The sequence below is a fragment of the Nothoprocta perdicaria genome, unplaced genomic scaffold, assembly GCF_003342845.1.
Source record: "Nothoprocta perdicaria isolate Ctin4 unplaced genomic scaffold, notPer1 scaffold_21, whole genome shotgun sequence".
Lineage (NCBI taxonomy): Eukaryota > Metazoa > Chordata > Aves > Tinamiformes > Tinamidae > Nothoprocta > Nothoprocta perdicaria.
The window spans coordinates 2,924,401-2,947,176 of record NW_020455316.1 but is presented as its reverse complement, the minus strand read 5'-3'; the positions used below and the strand labels follow the sequence as shown (position 1 = coordinate 2,947,176).

The 22,776-nt window shown below is 40.6% G+C and overlaps 1 protein-coding gene across 1 annotated transcript; it reads left to right on the top strand.

The window, feature by feature from the left end:
- Nucleotides 1-6,240: 6,240 nt before the first annotated feature.
- Nucleotides 6,241-22,776, top strand: CFAP206 (cilia and flagella associated protein 206). The gene is made up of 13 exons (XM_026038438.1): nucleotides 6,241-6,269; nucleotides 7,005-7,113; nucleotides 8,769-8,852; nucleotides 9,190-9,280; nucleotides 9,896-10,084; nucleotides 10,345-10,503; nucleotides 12,765-12,973; nucleotides 13,997-14,116; nucleotides 15,947-16,145; nucleotides 16,925-17,062; nucleotides 17,829-18,025; nucleotides 19,043-19,186; nucleotides 22,070-22,776. Exons 2-13 carry the CDS (start codon nucleotides 7,006-7,008, stop codon nucleotides 22,298-22,300), a joined length of 1,869 nt encoding a protein of 622 aa, XP_025894223.1. The 5' UTR covers nucleotides 6,241-6,269; nucleotide 7,005; the 3' UTR covers nucleotides 22,301-22,776.

Genomic DNA, 22,776 nt, shown 5'->3' with positions numbered 1-22,776 from the left:
ACCCCGACGCCTCCTCTGAGTGCTTTCACTGGGGCAAGGCAAGCTGGGGTGACCTGGGACTGCTTTGATCTTCATCTCTCAGAGTGTTCCGGGAAAGTGGTCCAAACGACAGGTAAAACTCTCTTCCATTCCATTCAGCGGGGAAATAACCCGAGATTCCCTATGCACCCCAGCAGAATGCTTTCAGGATAAGCCTCAAAACTTTGTAGCTTTAAATTCAAGATTAAGATGTAGGAGTGTACTCTGCTCAAAGACCCTCCTGAACAAAAGGCTTCTAATACTGCAAAATCCTGAAAGCCTTAGGTTTGCCCCTTGCTGTGCTCGCTGCTCGCTATTGAGCAACTTGTTAATGGTTCCTGAAAGCCTGGAGGATGACTGAAGAAGGAGATGTTCAGGGTGTTGAAAGACTGCTTTAGAAACCTGAGTTCACCTGGGAAGTGAGTTATATGGGTTTGACTCTATAGGCAGTTTTGAAAGTCTTTGCACTTCCTTTTTTTTTTTTTTTTTTCCCCAGTAAAATCTATTTTTCCTTTTAGAAATCTCTTTTTTCCTCTAGTAAAAAAATGGGGTTTTTTTTTTTGGTTACTGTCATCCAGAACATCTAATCAACATGCATCTTGTTTTAGTTGCCTTTCACTCTTACTTAGGATGAAAAGATTTGAAATTCTGCAAATTACTGACCTGTTCTCATCAAAGTATCAGTGCAGTGAGTAGACTGGAGAACCTGAGAGACACTTTTATTCTTAAAACCCCAGAGAAAAGCAATAATTTCAGCCCCATGGGAAAACTGGCAGTTGCTGCTTGGTGGTGGCTTTTTCCTGCTTTACATCATGTTCCTGTCAGACTTTTTTCCTCTTGAGCACCAAATGTTTTGGTGAATCTCGTGTGGGGCCTTAAGGAGTATCTGAGGCTAAACATGCTCAGCAGGTTTGTCACTGTGGCCAGTGCTCAGCAGTGCTGCTGCAGATCTCTTACTGCCAGGCTTCTTAGCACTAGTGCTCTTATAGCACCTTCTAGTGACTTATCTTTTTAACAATGGAAAACATGATTCCCCCAGAAAATCTTGAAGGCACTGCCATCATCAGAATGTGCTGGCAAGGCTGGACATCAGCTGGTTTCAGTGTGACGTTACACTGAGGCTGGCAAAGCTCTTCACCTCTTCCCTTGCCCTGCAAGGTGTCTCGATGAAGCTGATGTGTGTGGACCAGAGAAGTGGTGAGCTGAGACTACCAAAAGGACTGGCAACAGTTTAAGAGCAACCCTGCTTTATGTACACTTGAGGTAGGAACTGCTTGAACAGTATTTGGCAGCAGCTTCTTTATCCATTCCCTTAGCAGGAATGGTCTGGTGGTGTCAGAGCGTGTCCATGCATACACAGCAGAGGGGAGAAGTCAAGGGCAAAAAGCACCAGCCCAGAGGAGAAAGGTCAAAGCTGGCAATCTAGCATCTTTGAGGAGAAACAATATGCATATACATTCACCCCTTAGCTTTATTCCCCTCCCAGCTGAATATGTTGCCCATTTCTCTTACCTTTTACATTTTCCTCTTCCTTACCTGGATTCAAATGATGGAGGTTTTCACTCAACTACAGCCAGTACTGATCACAGGAGAACATCTCTTTGCTATGGGCAGCCCTTTAGCCCCTTATCCTGGACCAAAGGATTCAGGAGCTGATGATGGAAAGAGTTTTTTGCCTTCATGCTCTGGTCAGGAGCTGCTAGGGAGCTAGGAATATTTTTCTCTATTGGAGCTAGGAGACACGGTGCAGCAGCAAAGCAGGAGGCAATTTCATGCCTACTGTGAGCACAATAACATTCCTGTCTGGTATCGTGTAAATGTTTGGTCTGTTCTTCATGTTTTAAGGTGTGGTGTTGGCAGCCTCTGCCTGGCTTGGACATAAACAGGTTTATTGTTAGACACGCAATATGCCTGTTGATATGTGGATATTAACTCAAACTTTTCGTTCAGTTTTATGCTGTGGGTGCTTGCCAGAACTTCTAGAAGAATTCTGATGTAGAGAGGATTCAGATCTTAGCAGCCATAAATTCAGAGAAGTATCTTTGCTATTCTACATTTACTTACCCATTTAGATGTCCATTATCTAGAGTGCCGTGAAGTTTCCAGGGTGAGAAGACAAAGTAATGACCAGTGATCCTTCAGCAAGACATGCTTGTAGAGGTGCTTCTGAGAGCTTCACCATTCAAGATTACCCACATAACTTAGAAATAAGATCCCTCTGATGTTAGTGAGAGATTTCTTTCTTTAGGAGAAAGAACAAAAAGAAAAGCAGGATATTCTTTCTTTCTTTCTTTCTTTCTTTCTTTCTTTCTTTCTTTCTTTCTTTCTTTCTTTCTTTCTTTCTTTCTTTCTTTCTTTCTTTCTTTCTCTTCTCAGTGGTACAGCTTGATGGAAGAACAAAGTCTTCTGAAGTGAAGAATCCCATCGAGTAAAGCCATCAGGCTTGAGACTGGCATGAAAGTCCTTGCTTTGCCCAAAGTTTTCATTTTTAAGTATACATAAATTACTACTTTTTGATAGCACAGACCAAATTTCAGTCCTGAGTTGTGTCTTGGTGCTATACACTTGTGCTGACAGTGAATGTGTATTGACTTTTAAACCTCAACCCAAGGGCTGTTTTCTTTTTAATTGATCCTTTCCCTAACTGAGCTTTGCAAAGAAACTGCGAGACTTGAAGTTGCACATTTACATTTAAATCCTAAAGTGTCTCCAGGTTATAACTTCCAACAAATGGGCAGATAAAATGGGCAGCAGGCTGGACCTTCACAGCCTGCTGTACACAAGTTTCTCTTCTCCTCCAGCACAATAAAAAAAAGGAAAACACAGAAGACTTTTAGTCTTCCAATTGCTCTAATGCAAGACCTGCACAATCAATGAAGTTGATAATTGGGAGGCTAAAGGAATTTAAGATAATATCACCAGTCCAGGATGCTGTCCAGCAGCAGTTTCTGATATTCTTACCACTTTTCTTTTTTCTTCTTTTGTGGGGGAGGCTGTGGAAATGACTGATCTTAGCATTGCATAGGAATGTGGTCCCCTCTAAAAAAAAATGTTAACGTTTCTGGGTTTGTATTGGCTATACAGATATGAGGACAGCTAGTTGACCCGTGAAATATGAAAATACCACTGTGTTTTTCTGGCCAAACTGCAGCTCTTTTGACCTACAGCAAGTAGTTTCACTGCTGAGTCCCAGGACTAATTTGCAGCAGTTTTGCGTGATGATTAATGTAGAAAGCTCTTGATCTGTGTTATTTTTACTAATGCATTTGACTGAAGTACTCATGTAAATGGTGTTGAGAAGCTGTAGGTAGTGATTCACCCCCGATACAGCTGAATAATGCACCTTTTTCCTGGAGTTTCCAGTTGAGCCGCTTAGCACTTTTGCACTATAATCATGGGACGACTGTCAGTTTTCCAGAGCTCTGCACAGTGTGTGAGAGCAAACCAAGCTCCTTCCTTCAGGCACACGTTTCAAGGGCTGGTAGTGCAAGTCTGATGCAGTGAGGAGTCGGGGGAGACCTGGACACTTATTTAATGCTGCAAAACAGTGGAGCTGAAAGAGGAAAACAAGGAAAGTCTAATGTCCCTTACTATATTTTAATAGGAAGGACTTTAATGATACCTTAAATAATCATTGCAGGCGTCACCTGGGATTCTCCTAGGTGCAATAGTGTCTGCCTTTTCCAAATAGCAACAGCCAGATATAGGGAGTGCAGAGCCTTTGAAAATTGTTGCCTATTGCAAACCCAGGAATCCCCAGCAGCAGGTTTGTTTGGGGTAAAGGCCTCAGACATACCACTAGAGGGAAGGGTTTATCCACATTTCACCTTGGTACAAAACACGTCATGAGGCTGCACTTGGCAGATTCCTGAGGAAAGACAAGGAGAAGTCTTTAATTCCAGCTGCAAGAGCAAGGCAAGAGTTGTGTATCCACTCCCAGAAACTGAGCGTGACGCCTGCGTTAACACAAAGTCCAGGGGACAAATCCAGATGTTTTGGTTACTAAACACGGTTCTGCAACCTAATCAGTAGCTTACCACAAGTTACATGAATTTTTGTGATCTGTTAGAGACTGCAAATTCCTTTAACCCTTGAAACCAGGGTTTTCTTTGGGAAGCATGTGAGCAGCTATTTTTTGCCTTGCTCTTGAGCAAGAAAATACAGGATCACACACAGGTAGTTTGTAACTTTTCAGTTCTAGTGCCATCTGAAACACCGCTCCCTGCTATCCAGACACCTAGAGCCTCAGCTCCCAGCGAGCTAAGCTGCAAACACCCGCTCTGACTTTCCTGCTGGCAGCCCAGGAGCGTGCGGAAAGCGGGCTGGGAGTAATAGAGGAGATGAACGAAGCAGTCATTCTCATATCCCACACGTAAGAATGCAGGGTTTGCTTTCGGTACACGTGTGAAAAGGTCTTTTTTAACACATGTGAAAGGAATGCAGTCACTTTTTGATCGAGTCACTCATAATCCTGATTCTCTGCATTTTTTGTTCCAAATACCATGCTCGGACAACAGCAAGATTGGGTTTATGAAGGAATGGCAGTTCTTGTATCTCCCTGTGCCTCCAGGGGATGAAGCGGGGCAAGGAGATGATTGTGAGTGCTGCTGAATGGAAAGGGGTGAGCGTRTGGGGATGTTGTGTCTGGATCTGCCCAGGTTTGTGACCTGGGTTCCTTTGGGACAATCTGCAGGCCATCCTCTAGCTGCCATGTGCTCTCCCGCGAATCTCTTGCTGAACGTACAAGTACTGATTTTCCAAAAGCAGGGATGAGGAAGGCCGGGATGAGGCGGGCCCCTCGCTGTGTGAACGGGGCTGAGCCCCGGATCCGGGATGGCTGTTGCAGGTTTGTGTTCCTGATCCCGAAACCCGCGGCAGCGCCTCCCGCCCATGGTGCTGGGCCTCCCCACGCGGCCTGAGCCGCACGCGGGGCTTCACCGTGACCCCGCCAAACAGCAACATGTTGCCCTCGTTTTACAGTCAGGAGTGACTGACTTGTCTGAGGCCACGCAGGAAAAAATGCCCATTTTGGCTCCATCCATGATTCTAAGCAGGTTGCGCAGCTCCTGGGGCTTTAAAGTGAGGGGGGAAAATCRGTCATTTGAAAACCGGCGTGTGTTGTCAGCTCTAATTCCTGCCTACCGTGTACCATTAACGGTTACTTGGTTGCCTTGTGGGGACACGGCTTTTAAATTGCGTCAGACACTGTTGCTTTTTCCTCTGTCTGTCATGGAAAAGCTGGAATTCAGTGAGTATTGATGGAGCTGGACAGATCTCGGGGCACCAAGCAGAGAAGCCTGATCTGTTTGGAGAGATACGCTTCACATAAATATAAAATATGTGTGTATATATCATATGCATGTGCACATATATCTGCACATGGCTGTGTTTTGTGTAAGAAATTGCCTATGTATATAAATACATACAAATATACATAGAGATATAAATAAATCACAAATCTGTGCCTGCCACTTCTCATCTCCTGCTACTCAGAATGTCTTTTAGCAAGTGTGTATGYATATGTTACCTATACATATAGTGTGTTTTGTATATACATATACAAATTTTGTATATATAGTTATATGTTTATGTATAATTTTGTATATATACCTAATCTTTTATATGTTCTTTTCTATATGTACGCATACCTGTGTACTTATGTTTTGCATATACATATTCTTATGCATATGCACATAATATATATTTATAAATATATGTATATGCATGTATACATATATTTATTATATGTATACATATATTTCTATTCATTGGGGGCACGTATTCATATGGTAGTGTGTATATACACACGCACATATGTTTTGTATATATACGTATGTTTTGTATACAGGCAGGCATCCAAGTACGTGTGTGTATATTTATATATCTGTGTGTGTATATATGTATATATGTACATATGTGTGTATATGTGTATATATATGTGAATATATATGTGTATACACATACACGCTTGTATCCATGTATCCAGCGCCACTCACACATGCGCATGCGCACACGCACGTGTCTCATGTGCACGTGCGCACGCGGCGGGGCCGCTCCCGGGGGGCGGAGCCAGTCACGGGGCGGGGCCAGGCGAGGGGCCCGCTCCTGGGGGCGGGGCCGCGGCGGTGCCATGGCAACGTGCGGCCGCTCCCGCCGCCGGCCGGTGCGATCCGGTGCGATCCGGTKCGRKCCGGTYCGGGCCGGTCCGGGCCGGTYCGGGCCGGTCCAGGCCGCAAGGGCGGCGGCAGGAGGTGAGTGCGGAGCCGCGGCGGTGCCTCCCGTAGCAGAGAGACAGGGAGGTGCCCGAGGGAATGGAGCATCTCTCGCGTGAGCAGGGAGCCCGTGGAGTCTCCGTGCCCGGAGATGCTCCATGGCCTGGGTGCAAACCGCCTGGACACGACCCCGGGCGGCCTGCCGTGCCTGCGACTGCCCGAGSTGAGGTCTTGGATTAAACTAACGCCAGAGGTCCCGTTCAACCCYGGATAGGCAGTGATTCCCTGTTTCTGGTCGACACCGGTGTCCTGTCCAGCAGGTGTCTGCAGGAATGAAGGCCTCGCGTTGGCTTGCGGAGGCGTTTGGAAACAGCAGTTTGTTCCTGCAGAGCTGACCGTTTTTTCCCTTCACCTCTTGTCAGTGGCCAAATTAATCTTAATCACATTGTGATAAATATGCCACCTGTCAAACAGAGACTACCTAGAGTAATATTTTTATAATCAGCCTTCCCTTTTCTTCCTGTTAGACTTGTTTTGCATGAAATTCTTACTACTACAAAATACTCATGTCAGCTGTGATCCATCCTGCCATAAATCACCTCTGCCACAGTTTGCCGAGTGGTTTATAGAAACGTGAAAGCCTGGGATTCTTTGCAGGGAATATGCACTGTTGTTGCTGATAGCAAAATAGTATGATGGGGAAAAGAAAAATGAAAGACAAATCTAAAATACATGATGGTGAATCTCAAGTCTGTTATTGTGGTGCTTATTCAGGATGTCTTCATGTCGAACTGAAAATGTCATAAAGAAAATCATTCGTGAAATAGGACAAGAATGTGCCAACCAAGGACAAACTGTTTCTGAGACCTTGGTAGCTTTCATGGTAAGAATAATAGATATTTCTTTTTTATTATTTTTATTATTACTCATTTACTTGATTTTTTTTTTTTTCAAATGCTCAAATTCCGTTATGGTCAATAAGATATTAACAAGTACAACAAATACATATATTTTAATAAGAGAGCATGTGGATCACAACTTTCAAACTTGGGAGCTTTTACCTAGGCATCCAGGGTGTTTCCAAGACTTTCATGGTGTAAAGACTGATTTTACACAGTGTGAATAGTTCCCTTTCAGACAGAGTGAATGATGTGAAGCAAAGACCACATCATTCTTTCGGTGTTAAAAATAATAAACTTCCAATGTCAAGCTCATGTCACGGTGCCACAGCTGGARTGGCTACGGCTGAGGCTTTCAGGGGCAATTTTCTTCTATAGGCTGATAAAGCTTTGTTTTATTTATTGAGAAAAGAAGGCAATCTCAGTGTTGTCCTTGGTAGGCAACTGTATGTGTGCTAAAATATTCTGCACTTTGGCATCTGTTCTTCTGCAGCACAGCAGCATTGCAGAATATACCTAAATGCATCTGCAAAACTTGATGTGTAGGAGGTTGGAGCTTCTTTCTTTGGGATGTCACGAATGGGATTGATGAGCTTCCGGTAAGGTTTTATAGGGGTGTAAATGTTTCACAGCAGTGTTCTTAGTCTGTCTTTTATGTTTTTCTTCCTAGGTTGAAGACGACACTGTGGTTTTAAAAAATACAGTAGACTCAAATGTAGTATTAATTAAGCACAATAAGTCTTATGAATGAAAGCATCCTCACATATCTGGCAAAATACCCCCAAGCTTGCAAATACTTTTTGGTATGGAAAAACACTATGAAATTTTTGCCCAAATAGTGTTTTTATGTTTTTATATATATATATATATATATATGCATGTATAGTGGCGCAAACAGCATCAATGTAGAAGTGTGTGAACAAACCTGATTTTTTTTTTTTTTATAATTTTTACATAGAAAACACATTTTTTTTTTCCAGGAATCTTTTAAAGGAGCTGTATTGGAATATTTTTCCACAGTGTTTGGATCCCAAGTTAGATCTTTTTTCCCACTTATGTCAGAGTACTGAAATTGAAACTGGCAGCTCATGAAATGCAGTAACTTGGTTTCATTATCAAAGATTGCCATGGTAATAAAGAATAGTAAAGATAATGTTTGCTTTCAGAAATTTAATCAAGTAATTATTTGTACAGTTGAATAACCTGATGTAAGCTAGTAATCTTCCAGATGGAAAAAAATGTGACTTTACACTGTTTTTTTTAAAACCATAGCTGTCACAGTTCCTTGTGTTCAATAAATGTATAAAGAAATCCTTATTCATTGCACTCTCCAGCTGTTGGACCCAATCATTGTAAACTGCTGTTCCTACAACCCTATTCACTCCATCAGAAAACCTCATGAATATGTGTCACCCTGGCTTGCAATAAAAAAGAAGGATTACAGGATAGGAGCTGTTTGTGATTCACAAGGGTAACTAAAGTAAAGATGGGAATAATTACTTTTAACTAGTTTTAATATTTCCTTTTTAAGCTAAAGAAATATTGCCTGTATCCGAGAATTTTTAAGAAGAAAAAAAGGTTAGTCCCATACAGTATGTGTTGAGATATAAACTAATAGCTTTCTTTTGGCAATCTGTAGGTGAAAGCTGTTGTTCTAGATCCAAAAAATGACTTTCATGTGGATCGAATCCTTACAAAACATGATGTGCAAAATCTTATCCAGGTAATTCTGACATGATGTTGAATTCCCTGCCAGTGCTTAGCTAAGACTAAAGCATTATTTGCTACCTGTTCCTGAACCTGGAATAACATTTGATTGTGATATGTACGTTTTTAAAGCCCCTAAAGATACTGTATTCTCATGGTTCTGTAGCTGAAGGCTGGAGTGACTGTTCTTTCCTGTTAATAACACTTAACCCTTTGTAGTATTCCCTGCATGGTGGGGGGGGTGGGCAGAAGGGGGCTCTCTTACTGCTGTGAAAGYTGGATCACAGTTACTGACAGATCAGGAGTTTCCCCAGTGATTTGAAGTAATTCATTTATTCTGCCTCTCTTCGTAGCTCTGTGTTACTAGACTGCTTGACACAACAAACCCATCCCTGGACACGATTAAGATGCAAGTTTACTTTGATATGAATTATGCAAACCGAGGTAATTTCAATACAAATATATTATTTATGAGAAGAAACTGATTCTGAGCTCGGTGTTTAATATCTTTCTGCTGGGAGAATAATGACTCCTGTTAAATGACTGCTGATAGTAAAGCAAATAAAAAAAACATGGCTAGGGCTTGAGGTATTGTGGTATTAATCACATTACGTATTGTCAAAGCCAAGCATGGTTTGGTCTGGCCAGTGGTAGCCTCACGCAGACTCAAAATAGGAACATGGACTGACCTTAGAAAGCTCAGTAACATTCTTAGGCTCTGGGCAATGTTTGGATTTGGGCAGGTAGCTTTAGTGTGTGCAGGATGCTTTCGTGTGTCGGTTAGGTCCTGCTGTAGTCAGTGGAGTCCAGAGAATCAGAGCTAGCTAGGCTGAGCAGTGCCCTGGAGTCTATTGACTGCTGTTAATTAGGCCAGTTATGCTCATGTTAAACTCTGCTGCTGTAAATTATAATGGTCTGGTTCTTTTGACATCTAATTCAAATATCTGTGTCTCAGAAACCTTGCGCAGGCTGCCTGATTCTGGAAATGAATTGGACCTTCTGTATGTGCCAAATTGCAGTGAGTTTAAGTAGCCCTTTCTTACTGTTCTTCTTTCCTAGATGAATTCCTCAAAGAGCAGCATCGTATCCTGGAGGGAAGGCTGGCCCCTGTGGTCAGAGAGATCACGGATAGCCGGCCTCGTGTGAAAGAAGAGATGGAGAATTTGTATGGAGCCATCATCAGCTACGTGCTGCTGTGCTCTGGCCTTGGGTCCCCCACAGATATTGGGGTTGTCAGRGAGGTAACAGGTCAGTAAACTCGCAGTTGTGAAATGAGGCTTTTCTTACCGAGAAGGAAAACTTTGCCTTCTCTTTGCTGATCTTCAGGTATAGATGTGGTGATATGTGATGAATGCTGAGTATCCAGGCTGCCACTGCTCAGACTTGGAGTCAAAATCTACCATAGACTTTCCACAGTTATTCAGGAGAGGGTATTTTTGTTTGTTTAATGATTTTCTTATTTGTTMCATCAAACTGAGTTTCTTTCTCACTTTCTGTAATCCTTCTAGCTGCCTTGCAGAGCATATTCCCTCAGACTGAGATGGCTGCTTTCATCTCTCTCAGTACAAACAATAAAGAGGAGCAGCTGAAAACTTTCACCAAGCTGGTTACAGGAATTCGGTTGTTCAACAAKGAACGTGGGAAGGGAGGAAGCAGCATTGATGACTGTGAGTATGTAGCAGTGTTTTGGTTATGAATTCCCGCTAATTTTGTCCTGGCCTCTTTGYTAGTGTAGTTCCAATGATACCCACCTTGAACCTGAAGGCGAAATATGCATTTTTTATTTGAATATATGTTACCAGGTGGACAGCTGTTTAACTGAGAGTGAGCCCTGTGCAGGCCATGTGGAAGGGTTGTCTGTGTTCATGTCATGTGTTACTTTATCTCATGACTTGTTCTCTGATCCTGTGACACTAAGCAAATGAAATATGTAATGGTTGCTTTAAAAAGCAGTTACTTAAAATTTCAAAAGGACACTGTCAGTCCAGCTGAAATTTTCTGTGGAGTGTGTGTAACAAAAAGTGATAAAAATTGAGGGGGTGTTACCTGTATTTTGATGATTTAGAGAAACTTCATCCAGTTTGTATCATATTCTCAAGTTTTGCCTGTTTAATTAAAAAAGAAATGCTAATGGTTATCCTGAAATTTTGCAAAGGTCTTGTTCAGGTTAGGGCAAAACTTTCCCATTGCTCTTATTTTTCAACTCCTTCTCTTTCCTCTAAAAGTCAACATTAGTTCTGATAATTTACAATTAATAATCAAATAAATGGCTACTCAGTGGAAATGGTTTTGAGAATATGCACATAATGTGGAATGTAGTTCAGGGACTTCTTCATAAGAAAGGTCTGCAGCTCCATTTTGAAACAAAAGCTTTTTATTTTAAAAAGTGAAAGTTTCTTCAATAAAGACTAATGCATACCCCTCTGCTGCTGCAGAAATTGTGGAAAGCAAAGCACTTGTYTAGCTAGCTAGTCTTTTTAATTAAAGTAGTATAAATAGCAAAATGTATAGTGACCACATCCAAGGAAGAAGGCAGCAATTTTCTAGATTTTGATGATACACTTTTTCTCAATTCTTATGCCAAGGGTTTTTATATTTCTATTTTATAACACATGCTTTCCCACAAACGCCACCTTTCTGTGTTGTGGTTGGCTTTGCTGTGGGCTCTCAGGGACTTGGTTACAGTGTGCCCAGATACTCAGTTATTTTGGTTATGTAATAAGTGTGACTTACAACACATTGTGGCCTTTGTCATTGTAGTATCTGTGTTTCTGTTACTCTTTCAAGTAAATAATATGTTTGTTAGTCCTAATGCACTTTGTAGCTTACTGCCTATTGTATTGGGTTGTTTAGGCATCACTTTTGAATCAATGGGTAAAAGTACAGCATGAATGCCCTTAAGAGAGGTCACAGTGCTTGATTTTTATGCTTAAGGTCAGGATGTTTTAGCAGAAATCTTGCTGGGGCAGGAATCTTCGCCAGATTTTTACCTCACTTCTAAAATAGTAAATCATCTGAGGTTTCTACTGCTGTGATTAGACTACTTAAGATACTTGAGCAAATTTGCTTCTCAGTCCAGCTGCATTAAATCTAGTCTATCTGTGCCCAAAGGGTTTTGATTAGATATACCAGAGCTCTGGTTAATTGGCTGCTGCTTGCATTAAAAATTAAAGCTCAAGAGGAATGAACAACAAATGTCTGCAGCGTGCACTTGAGCAAAGTGCCTGGACCTTCTTACTTCATTCACTTGCACAAACGTGTGCTTGTGTCTCAAAACATAGGGTGTAATGCATGCCCTCTGACAATGCATTTTTAAAGACAAATAATTTAATTGATGAATATGTCATGTCACAAAGTATTTTAAGATTGACATGTGCCATGTTGGAGAATCTGTGTTTTTGTTTGTTTATTTCTTTGTTTTTTTAAAGTACCAATATTTAATTTTAGTAGCTGCATAGATAGATTTTTTTTTGCATGGCACCTTCTTTCAATGTCATAGCGATCTGACTCATGCTTAGAGTATTGTTGGATATCTAAGTATGCAGGAAATGGGAGGCCTGTTATTGTTTCTCATGTTTTACAAATGAGAAAACTGAGAATTATGAATATTATGTAAAGCCCCTCAGAAAACCCATGCCAGTGTTAGCAACAGAGCTGCATCTATTATGAAAGCAAATTTTCTCACAATCTTTGACTTTGACTGTATGTGCACCTGCAAGTATGATTCTTTGAAACCACTTGACTATAGTGAGATACCTCAGCTGAATGTAGTACCCAAGCATTTGGAAATGCATGAATATCAGAATAAAAATCAGAAATCAAAGTTTTGCTGTGAGACTATGTTGCTCATAAAAGTGTATTGTAGTCACTTTCAGGTAACTTAAGTCATTCTTTTTGTKTGTGTTTCGTATTTGTGCTGTACCATCAGTGCCAGCCATTCTGAAGGAAGCCATTCCGTCAGCGACGCGGGCTCTCGATGAAGCTCTGAGCCGCTGCCACGCGCTAGCCCCCTGCTACTCGGCTCTGTTGGAAGCCATGAGCGAGGATCGTCACAGGCACGTGCAGCTTAGCTCTTTAAGGTTAAAAGAGGCACTGTTCAACGTGAGACAACACGAAGCCTTCCTTTGCATCCTCATGGTGAGATACTGTCGTGTTGCAGCCTGTTTGATTGCGGATGATTCAAGCTACCTACTTGARCAGGATAGAAAAGTGAGGGGCCTGATTCAGAAGCCTTTGAAATCAGATTTATCTCAGTACATGAGAATTTACATAATCTGTCATGAAAACTTTGTTACCGGTTTGCTGGTTTTGGCTACTGTATGGTGAAAGACAAAGCAGACTTTTTGATCCTTCTATTTCCTTTTTGGAGTCCATTTATTTATTTATTTATTTATTTATTTATTTATTTATTTTCCAGTTTAACTTCATTACTAAAGAATGTAAAAAGTAGGATTTTTTTTTTTCTTGTTTGTATACTAATACTTAGTCTGCTTGAGCTCTGTGTGATGGCTAGAGAGTAATACTGAATTCCGTCGTAAAATATCTCGCAAGAAAAGCCAGATTACCTGAAATAGGAATTTAGATTTTGTAAAACCTAAAATTTGAAGCATAAAAAAAGCTGGACAAGAAGACTTGTTTCTGTTAATAGCTACTCTGCAAAAATGCATGAAAAAACAATTCTTCTTGCTCAGGGTATTCAGCATTTCAATTTTGATCCAAAAACATCCCTTACACATACTGAGTGATCAGAAGCCTTTTAATAATAACACTTAAATTCTTGAAACTTCTGTTTTTTTTTTTTTATAAAGACTTTTTTTTTTTGAGAAATTGTAGGCTTTTTATTACTTGTATATATGTCATAAAGCTATGAAAAAAAATTCACATTCATTTTTTCCCATTTTTCCATTCTCTTTACTGTAAAAGTATAAAGGTTTTATATAAGAAAAAAAACCCACTCCTATATATGTTTTTGAGAATAAGTGCCTAGTTTTATACGTGAATACGTGAGGAATAGTGTATTTTATTGAAAGTTAGGGTGCATCTCTTTTTTTTTTTTAATAGATATTTAGAACCATTTAAATGAGATCTAAATGAATGTTTATTAGCAAATGCTTTTTTTTGCCTGTTATAGTTATTACTCAAAGCATGTTTTCTTTCCAGTCTGAAGTAATTACAAGTGCTAGAGAAGTTGAAGAGACAAACAAGGAGTTCGTAGCAACAATGGAGCAGTTAAAAAACACAATTCAGAATAAGGTTTCTGTGGGTACAACAGAAGTTTTTGTAAGTATTTYGAGTGGAAAACATATTTATTTGTAATTATAAAAGATGAGAAAACTATTCCAAAATACTTTATCAGAGTATTTTTGTATAGTCCATGTGAAGAAAAAGGCTACAGTATTTTTCCTCTATTATAACAGTAATTTCAAGTGMTTTTTGAAGGGGCAGCTAAAATAGAAATTGCATCTTTAGACAGAAGAAAAGCAGGGTGCAGAAAAGGCAAGAAGAATTTGAATGGAATTTTATTGTGTCTTGAGTCATTTGTCAGTGTTGTAAATTTATTGTCATATTTTCTTGTTTTGTATAAATACTCTTTCAGAAATGGCAGTAAAAGATAACAGCACATGATTCTTTCAACGTGCTTTCAGATAGCAGGATTCTGTAATTGCAGCATGGCTCCTAGATTAACTAACACTTTTTAAAGGAATGTAGGCTTCTAGCTAGGTTTTCAGTCTCTCTGGTCCTCTAAATAGCTCTGGACCTGTTGGCCAAGCTTCAGCCAGATTTTTAGAGGTCTTCATTTTCTGCAAGTTTTGTGAAAATCAGCAACTGGGCAGACAAGTGAGAGCCCTTGAGAGCTGCAGTCTGCAGTGGGGCTGCCGCGTTTCCGTGTGCAGCAGCCAGTCCTTCCAGAGGGTCAGTTCGTGAGTGCTGCCTGGCCAGCAGGCAGGTAGGGGACTCTGCCCGAGCCTGACTCTGTGCTGAGTTGGGATGAATAAATAAAATCTAACATGGAGCATGGACAAAGAGATCATGCCCCCACTRGCTGGAGATTGCAGAGATTTGTTTGTGTTTTCTTTGAAGGCATTTGTGCTGCAAACTCACAAGTGGCATTTTGACTGAGACACTCTAGTTTTTATGTTCCACTTTTGGAGAGCGTTTTCCCCTCGTCCAACTGTTCAAAGCAATTCCTTTTCTTTWTCCCCATCTTTAAGTGCCAGATGTGCGCTGTAAAATAGTCATAATGGCAGAGGAGGGAGGAGAGGGAAGAGGTGAAGGGGCTTTTCTCAAAGGCAGGTCAGGGAAGGAAGACAAGTCTGGATTTTTCAACTTGCTCTGGAAAAGTCTCTCTCTTCCCCTAGGTGATAGAAGRCTGTGACTAACCTGAATTGAACCTTTTTGAGTATCTATAACCCTTTTCCCTAGAATCTATTTGTACTTCTCTGCCTCCTTCCTAGATTTTCTTCTCTCTTCAGGCTGTTTTGCTGTTTTTTCTTCTTTGCTGCTCAATTATTTCAAGAATATGTAAGGTTATGTAATTTCAGGTCTTTTGCAGGTAGGGATTTTGCTGTGACAGAATACTTTAAMTAAGTCTTGTTGTAATCAAGTAGTTGCTGAGTGGCTGCATCATGCAGGAATGTGGAGAAGCAGGACATCCTACAATTAAAAAAAAAAGTGGGATAAAGTCTCAGAGTAAACACTTGTTACAGGAAACAGAATGGATTTTGTTCGTAGTATATTTATTTTGTTAATTCTAACAATTCTCTGCCTCATCTTACTCTTTATGCCTTATTTTCAGTTTTAAAACTATGTTGGCAATGAAGCTCTCAAATCAAAGTATGGTCGCAGGGTAACCTATTTTCGGAAAGACTTTGGAGTTGAATAAAAAATAATTATTTCTCTGAGGTTTAGACATGTATAACTTCAATTTCTGGGTGCTGAAAGCTTKGTAGATTAGCCTACTTCATTCATAGCTGAGATTGTTGAGAACAGCAGAGCGTTCTCAACAGAGAGACAACACAACCTCTGTTATGTTCCGGACAGAAGCAATTGTGGATTCAGATAATTTTCTTTCTTTATTTGATATTATTTTTATATTTCTTTATTTTCTAGCCTCTCTTCCTYACACTTTCAAACCTATGGACCAGCTTTCAGGATGAGATACTACTGCTAAGTTTGCTCACAAATATGACTAATAATCTGCAAGAGTTCTCCAAAATCCAATCACAGCTTTTCCCTGAAGAGCTGCTAACATCGCTTCTGGAAGGAGTGACCGTGAAAAGYGATGAGGAAAGGATAAGAGAAACTATGGGTACTAAAAATTACTGCCTTTTTCTTCATTTTTTTTCAGTCCTTGCAAGATGTTGTAATTTAAATTCTATTTGAAAGTGCTACACATTAATTTTAATAACTAGAGTTTACATAGAGTTTAATAAAATGAAGACCTAAAAYGAGAGGACCTAGTAATACATAGATTTCTTTTTTTTTAATCTGGTATAGCTCCAGCTTTTATATATTTTATATTATATATATAAAATATATTTTAATTTTATATTTATATTATATATATTTTATATGTATGTCCTTACTAAGTAGAAATATAATTTATAAAAATGGCAGAATGAATGGAAAGAAGAATATTTCTAAAATATGATTTTCTTCACATTTTATTATGTCTTTTCATAACTTCTGGAACTTCTGAAATTGGAAGGGTGAAGGAGAACAAAAAGCTGATTTATCGGGACTTTGGTTACTAGAAATATTTCTTTGTAAGATGATATCCCTAATAGCCAAGTTATACTCTGGGATATTTGTAGTGGGTGAGTGCATGAAAACTAAGTAGGTTTACACTATTTTCCTGATATAATCCTGTTTCCAAAACAAATTGATATTAAGATCCTGAAATGAAATGAAACTTTTTACAGAAGCATCCCCACTAARGGAGGGTCAAGGCTTGGGGTTTGGCATCTTAGCACTTCCTAGGCCATCCTAGGAAGATCATGTCAGTCCAGTCACCCTGTAGCATAATAGTATTTTAGCATGAGATACTTTTTTTACTGTCATACTTCCTTTGTTAACCTTTCTTTTCAGAAATCAGAGTGAATGTTTCTGATTTCAAGAATCGAGAATGGCTTTTTCCGGAGACCACCCCTAATTTTGATCAGTTGCTCATCCAGTACCATGGTTTCTGTGCACATACAATTGGTGAGAAAGGCCTCATCCTTCCAGGTAGGCTTTGCAGTTTCTTACTTTTTCTTACGGTGTAAGTGCACAAGGACTAGTTGAAATGCAAAGCAGTTTCCCTGTTCTCACCCTGTTGCTCATACTAACTCTCTGTCCTAATACTGACATTCTTTTTGCTTTTTTCATTGCCACTGGCTAGTGCAATTTAGCATTTCCAGGGCTCTGTCTGTGATGTTCTAGGTCTTTCCATGGCCATAACATCCGAAGCCGAGCTTAGCCGAGCTTAGTGTCCCTGACCTTGGGCKTATTTTCCTATATATGTTGCTCAGCCTGTATTGACATTGAAATTTCCTGTTACTGTATTGTTGGGCTTCTCAATTGCTTAATCTGCTTCTTCAGAGAAWTTCAGCATTACTCCTGTTGATGGGAATGGGCAGCTAAGCTGCAACCAAGTATTTGTTGAAGATTGTAGGGCAAACATTTGTGGGTATGGGCAGCATATAGAGAAGGAAGTGTGTGTTTACTTCTGCCCTGGCTATAGGAGTTTGAATCTATTGTTTTAGGCCTGGAGCCTCACCTAGGCTCAGGCATGCTGGATGTGAGCTCACCAAAAGCTGTTGTGCTGGTAGAACAGAGCCTGYAGAAACACACAGCTCTGTGCTTAAAAGCTGCCATTTGGGGATTTATTCTGATAGGGGGGAAAAAAAACAACCTGAAAATGACTCGAGGGAAACATGAAATCATAATTACAAACATTGCTTCTATTGCATATTATACTGGTTCACTKTGTTATTATTCTTCGTTTCTTTAGGAAACCCTGCTATTGGAATTCTGAAGCACAGAGACAGATACTATGCCTTCAGCTCCAAAGAAGCTGCATACGCTTTTGCTCAAAATCCAGATAAATCCATTGAGCTGAAYACAGAGAAAGCAAAGGAACACGCAGAGCTAATTCAGCTGCTGGAGATTCATCACCAGTTTGAGTACCTGGCTCCATCTGGTACAAAGGTGCACGTTGTCTCTTGCGGGGTCACTGGTCTGCCTCTGCTTTCTAGGACATGAAGGGAACGTGTCCTAGAAACCATGTTTAGAAAGGAAGGACAGTCCCCTACCTATCCTGCAGTATCTGCAGGGCCGTCTCTCCAGGTCCTTAGAGGTGGATAAGGGACACCTTCTCTCAATGCTGTTCATGTGTTACCTCTGCCTGGGAGGATGTGTAGGGCTGAWGAACTGTGGCAGTGGTAAAAGCTTTTGTTCTTAGCCTAGGAGCATTCTGTGGCTGATGTTCTGATGCTCCTTTTCCTYGTTTTGCAAAAGTAGCTTGCAGGATAAATAAATAAATGAAGCAGCAGCAATAGTAGATGAGATAGAGAGCACGTTGAGGGGAGCTTCTGCTCACGAGCTGGGCAGTTCATGTGGGTGCAGTCCTGGTGGTGCCTGGGCACGRGACTTCAGAGCAGATGAAGAGGGCTCGTGGTTAATGAATGTGGCAGTGCTGCCCTGTGAAATCCACAGCCCCGAGTGGGATGCACAGGCTTTTCCTGATGCACTGGCAGTTCTAGCTACACAGTGATGTGGCCTTGAGGTTGCCCTGGTGAGAAGGATATGGCTTGTATCCCAGCCCTGGTGGAGATGTAAGCTCTTCTTCTAATTGAGATTTGTGATTTCGAGGCCATTATTGGAAATAAACTGAGGTGGTTGCCTCATAAAACACGTGTTGGTGTCGGGCACCCTTTTCATCAAAATCCAGTGACTAAACACTCGTCCAGGATGTGAGAGGCTGAAATTCAGCTCTGTCTAAAGCACTTTCTATCTGCATGTTAATCAAATACTTTCTTTTTTCTTCTTTTTTTTTTCCAGGAGAGAGTGCAGGGCATACAAAAGCACTATTGGCTCTAAAAATTATTATTCACTTGCTATTTTCAGACTTGCTGCTCTCTTGCTTGCTTTTAAAAAGTGTTGTGTCAATATGGCATTTTGCTGAAATGTCTGAATTCAAATATATATGTATTTTTTTAAATCCAGGTCAGAAAGGGAGATGAATATTTGATGAAAGCAATCATGACACGTGACGGTAGCACTCAAACTGATACTCACATCTTGCCCCCAACTATTGTGACATCCTATGAGTGGAATGAATGGGAACTGAGAAGAAAAGCTATAAAACTGGTTTGTACTGGTATCACCAGAGTTCATATGTGGGATACCAAAGTTCACATTAAACTGTTGCCAATTGTTTTTCCTTTCAGTATAAATATATCTAAGTGTATCTAAAGATAAACACTTCTGTTAACTGTTCTGGGGTGTGGGGTTTTGTGGGGTTTTTTTTGGTTGGTTGGTTTTTTTTTTTTTTTTTTTTTGTGGTGGGGAAGGGAAGGGTATTTTTTAATCTTCTTTTCCAGACTTTCCTTCTCATTCCTCCACTTTTTTTTCCTATGTTTTCTATTCCCAAAAACAAAAACGTTTCCAAACAGTTTTTGAGCCCTTCTTCTGGTGCTGCATATTGATTCTAAATTCTTTAGTTGCTGTGAGGAATTTCTTGATTAGCATTGAAATTTAAGACTTKCTGTATACTGAAATAATATTAACAGTTCAAAAACACCACTACCTTCTGCTGTTGTAGAGAAGTGTTGTAGCCTTGGGTCAGGCTTGGGGTCAGGCAGAACGTCACAGAAAATGATTTATATTAATATTGTGCGAATTTAGTAAGTGGCAGGTTAGTAATGGTTATATTTGACCCTGCAGAAAGCATTCTATAAGGTAAATATTCATGAAGGCACCAGTAATGAGCCATTTATTTTTTGCATAATGAAATATATTTCATATTGTCCAAATTCCTCTTGTTTGCCAAAACCAATTTTGCTATTTTTGAAAATGTTGTCTCCTCCTTTTGTGCAGAACCAGCCAGGAGAGGTTAAAGAGCAAGGAGGCTTCCCAGGCAACCCAGAGCCTAAAGGAAGCATTGGTTACACTGTCAGGATGAAAATGTGTCAGCTTGGAAACTGCAGTRTTTCCATGTGTGACATGTAAAAAAGCTTTGAAAGTAACAGTATCTTTTATAAAGCTCCTCTGTAGGGCTTGCCAGTGCGGGCAGTTGTTAAGGTAGAGCACTTCATTTTAAATCAGTGATAAAAATTAGCTCAAAAACGTAGGGAACAGCTACAGCTACTCCTAATGGGGGGAACTAGTAATAGTTACCAGTAAGAGCTGAGCCCAGACTAATGCTCTCACATTTGGGGGGATGATGCAGTTTGAAGCCTTCAGGTTTGCTGTGCAGCCTCTTGACTTTCTGCTGTTCTTCTTGCCCCGTTTGGCTATGATCTCTCCAAGGTTGTATAAGGAAAACAGAATTTTGGAGTGAGAGTTTTCAGCAGTGTTAACTTATTTTAAAAAAAGCTTTTAGTAAAAGCTTTGTAGTTCACAAGTTTGGAATGTTTAGAGGTACTTTATTATCAGCCGTCCATCGGAGACATCAGTGATGCTGAGCTGACACAAAACGTTCCAGGATCCAGGTGGAATTATTTGTTGATGCAGATTGTGCAGAACTTGTAGTACAAAAGCAATACGATATTCAAAATTAAAATGCTTAACTAGTAGAAGTAGGTTACCAGCTCATCTGTAAATTGGATGCTGCTGGGGAGAAGAGGGTGCGTTTGTGAATTTTGTTTAGGATAAGCTCAGATACCTGCTTGTTTGGGTTTTTTTCTGTCATATTCATAGTGCACCAGAAAACTTGCCCTAATATGAAGCATTAAGAGTATGACTTTATTGTAACATTTATTTCATATTAGAAAGTAAAAATGACAGTTTACACCTGCTTCTCTGTGSAAGCATATGGTGTTTCTTGCAATGGCATTCATTCAGTTCTTGAGGGGGATGAGCTTAATAGAGACTCCACTTCAGATGCAGAAATTTCTATTTCTTGCTCTAATTGTCAGTAAKTAATTGTCAGCCTCTGACTGAAAGGCTAAAATCTCTCTCTTTATATGCCATCTCTTTTGTAAGTTAATTTTTATTCTTCCTGCCCTCTTTTTCTTGATGGCACTGTGTATAAAATCTAGCTGCAGATGAAGATCCAAAATACGTCTACACATAGGGGTTTTGGTTTCCATTACAGTCAATGGAGAGCTGGTTGGTGGAGGCTGGAGAGCATTTGGGTCTGTTCTGATACAACACGTGAATTTGGCCAATTTAACCCCTCTCCAGCCTCCACCGACTGGGCTGGYCTCTAGGGACTCTCCCTTGCTTGTAAGGGCATGAAGGTGGGACTGATTTTGTCTACTTCAGTGAGAATATCATGCCATATGTTTTGTATTATTTTGCWTCATTGCTGACATGAAATGCTAGGTGGAAGAAAGAACATATATTTGGTGTTTCAGTGCTGGCTTTGTCACATTAACTCTTCATAAGAAGTGTTTTTATAGTCGTATCTACAGCAGCTGCTCTGATTCAACAGGCCTTTTTTCTTGCAGTCATAAATTGCCTTATGTTTTACTCCCTGCCAAGGAGATAATGAGCAGGGTCTGGAAGGGAGGCGCTTTTCCCTTTGATGTCATGCGTTGTGTGACACAATCCCCCAAATCATTTGGCAGAGACCAGCCAAGGGCTTCATGTTCTAGCCTCAGTATTTGGATCCTCAGGCTTGTCTCAGGTTGCAGGTGCCCAGGGAGATTTATCTGCCTGCTGTCACGTTGAGACTGTTTTCAGGTTGATTCACATGAATTGGAAGCACGGGAAGAACCTAACGTGAAAACAGAACATTTTATGCTAACCAAGTCTTCAGCTTAGAAAAAAAAAAAGGTTACCAAAGAAAAGTACAAAAGCAGTCAGAGACTAAAAATTGTGCCTGATATAATAAGCTATATGTGCTGCTATTCACAGGGCCTGGTTTCAGGAGTTACCAAATCAGTTGCAAGAGTGTTCTGATGCTGGGGCACGGTGTGACAGGTTTTGTGAAGCCCACAGATGCACAATAATAATGTACAACACGAGCACTAAAACATTGGAAGAAAAATAGGCCTAATCTGGCTTTTTTTGTGTGTGTGTGTTCAGGCCAACCTGCGTCGCAAGCTGACCCGTGCCATGCAGACTGATCTCAGCCACATGAGAAGGGAGAGCTGCACCCAGGTGTACCTGCCGAAGGACRCTGGCACCCAGACCAAGCGCGACAGCTCGAGCAACGTGCCCAGGCCACACGTTTTCCTGGAAGGCCTCCGCGGGGGAGCATCCCCCACAACTCACATGGTCCAAGTAGACTTAACAAGAGCGGTAGATGAAACCTAGCTGAAAATGAGAAAGCTAAAGACATATGGTAAATGTACAGATAACGTTTCCAGTGTGTTTCTAAATAAAATAGAGCAGATTTCGCTGTGTCTGTTGGTGCCAGGAGCAGTTGTGGTATTTCTTACCTGCGAGGGCAGGCTGAATGGACCTTAAGTGGACTGTAATTCTAAGCTTGAAACACTTTTAAAAAGCAGTAGAGAATTGAGCCATGTCTGAAGATGCTTGACTTGAACTAGCATTTAATGGGCGGGGTCTGTTTTGAGGATTTGTATGTTTAATACAGTGATTGTTTGTTGGAGCACAATCTTTAAGAGCCACTTCTTTGAACGGTACATAAAGAGTAAAATACAAGACCAACTAAGAGATGCAAGGACGATGGTGCACTTGCTGTGGAGGCAGAACTCCCACTGATGTGAGGTGAGAGGGAATCTGGGGACAGCCGGTCACCCATACATCCCGTCTCCATCTTCAGAGCA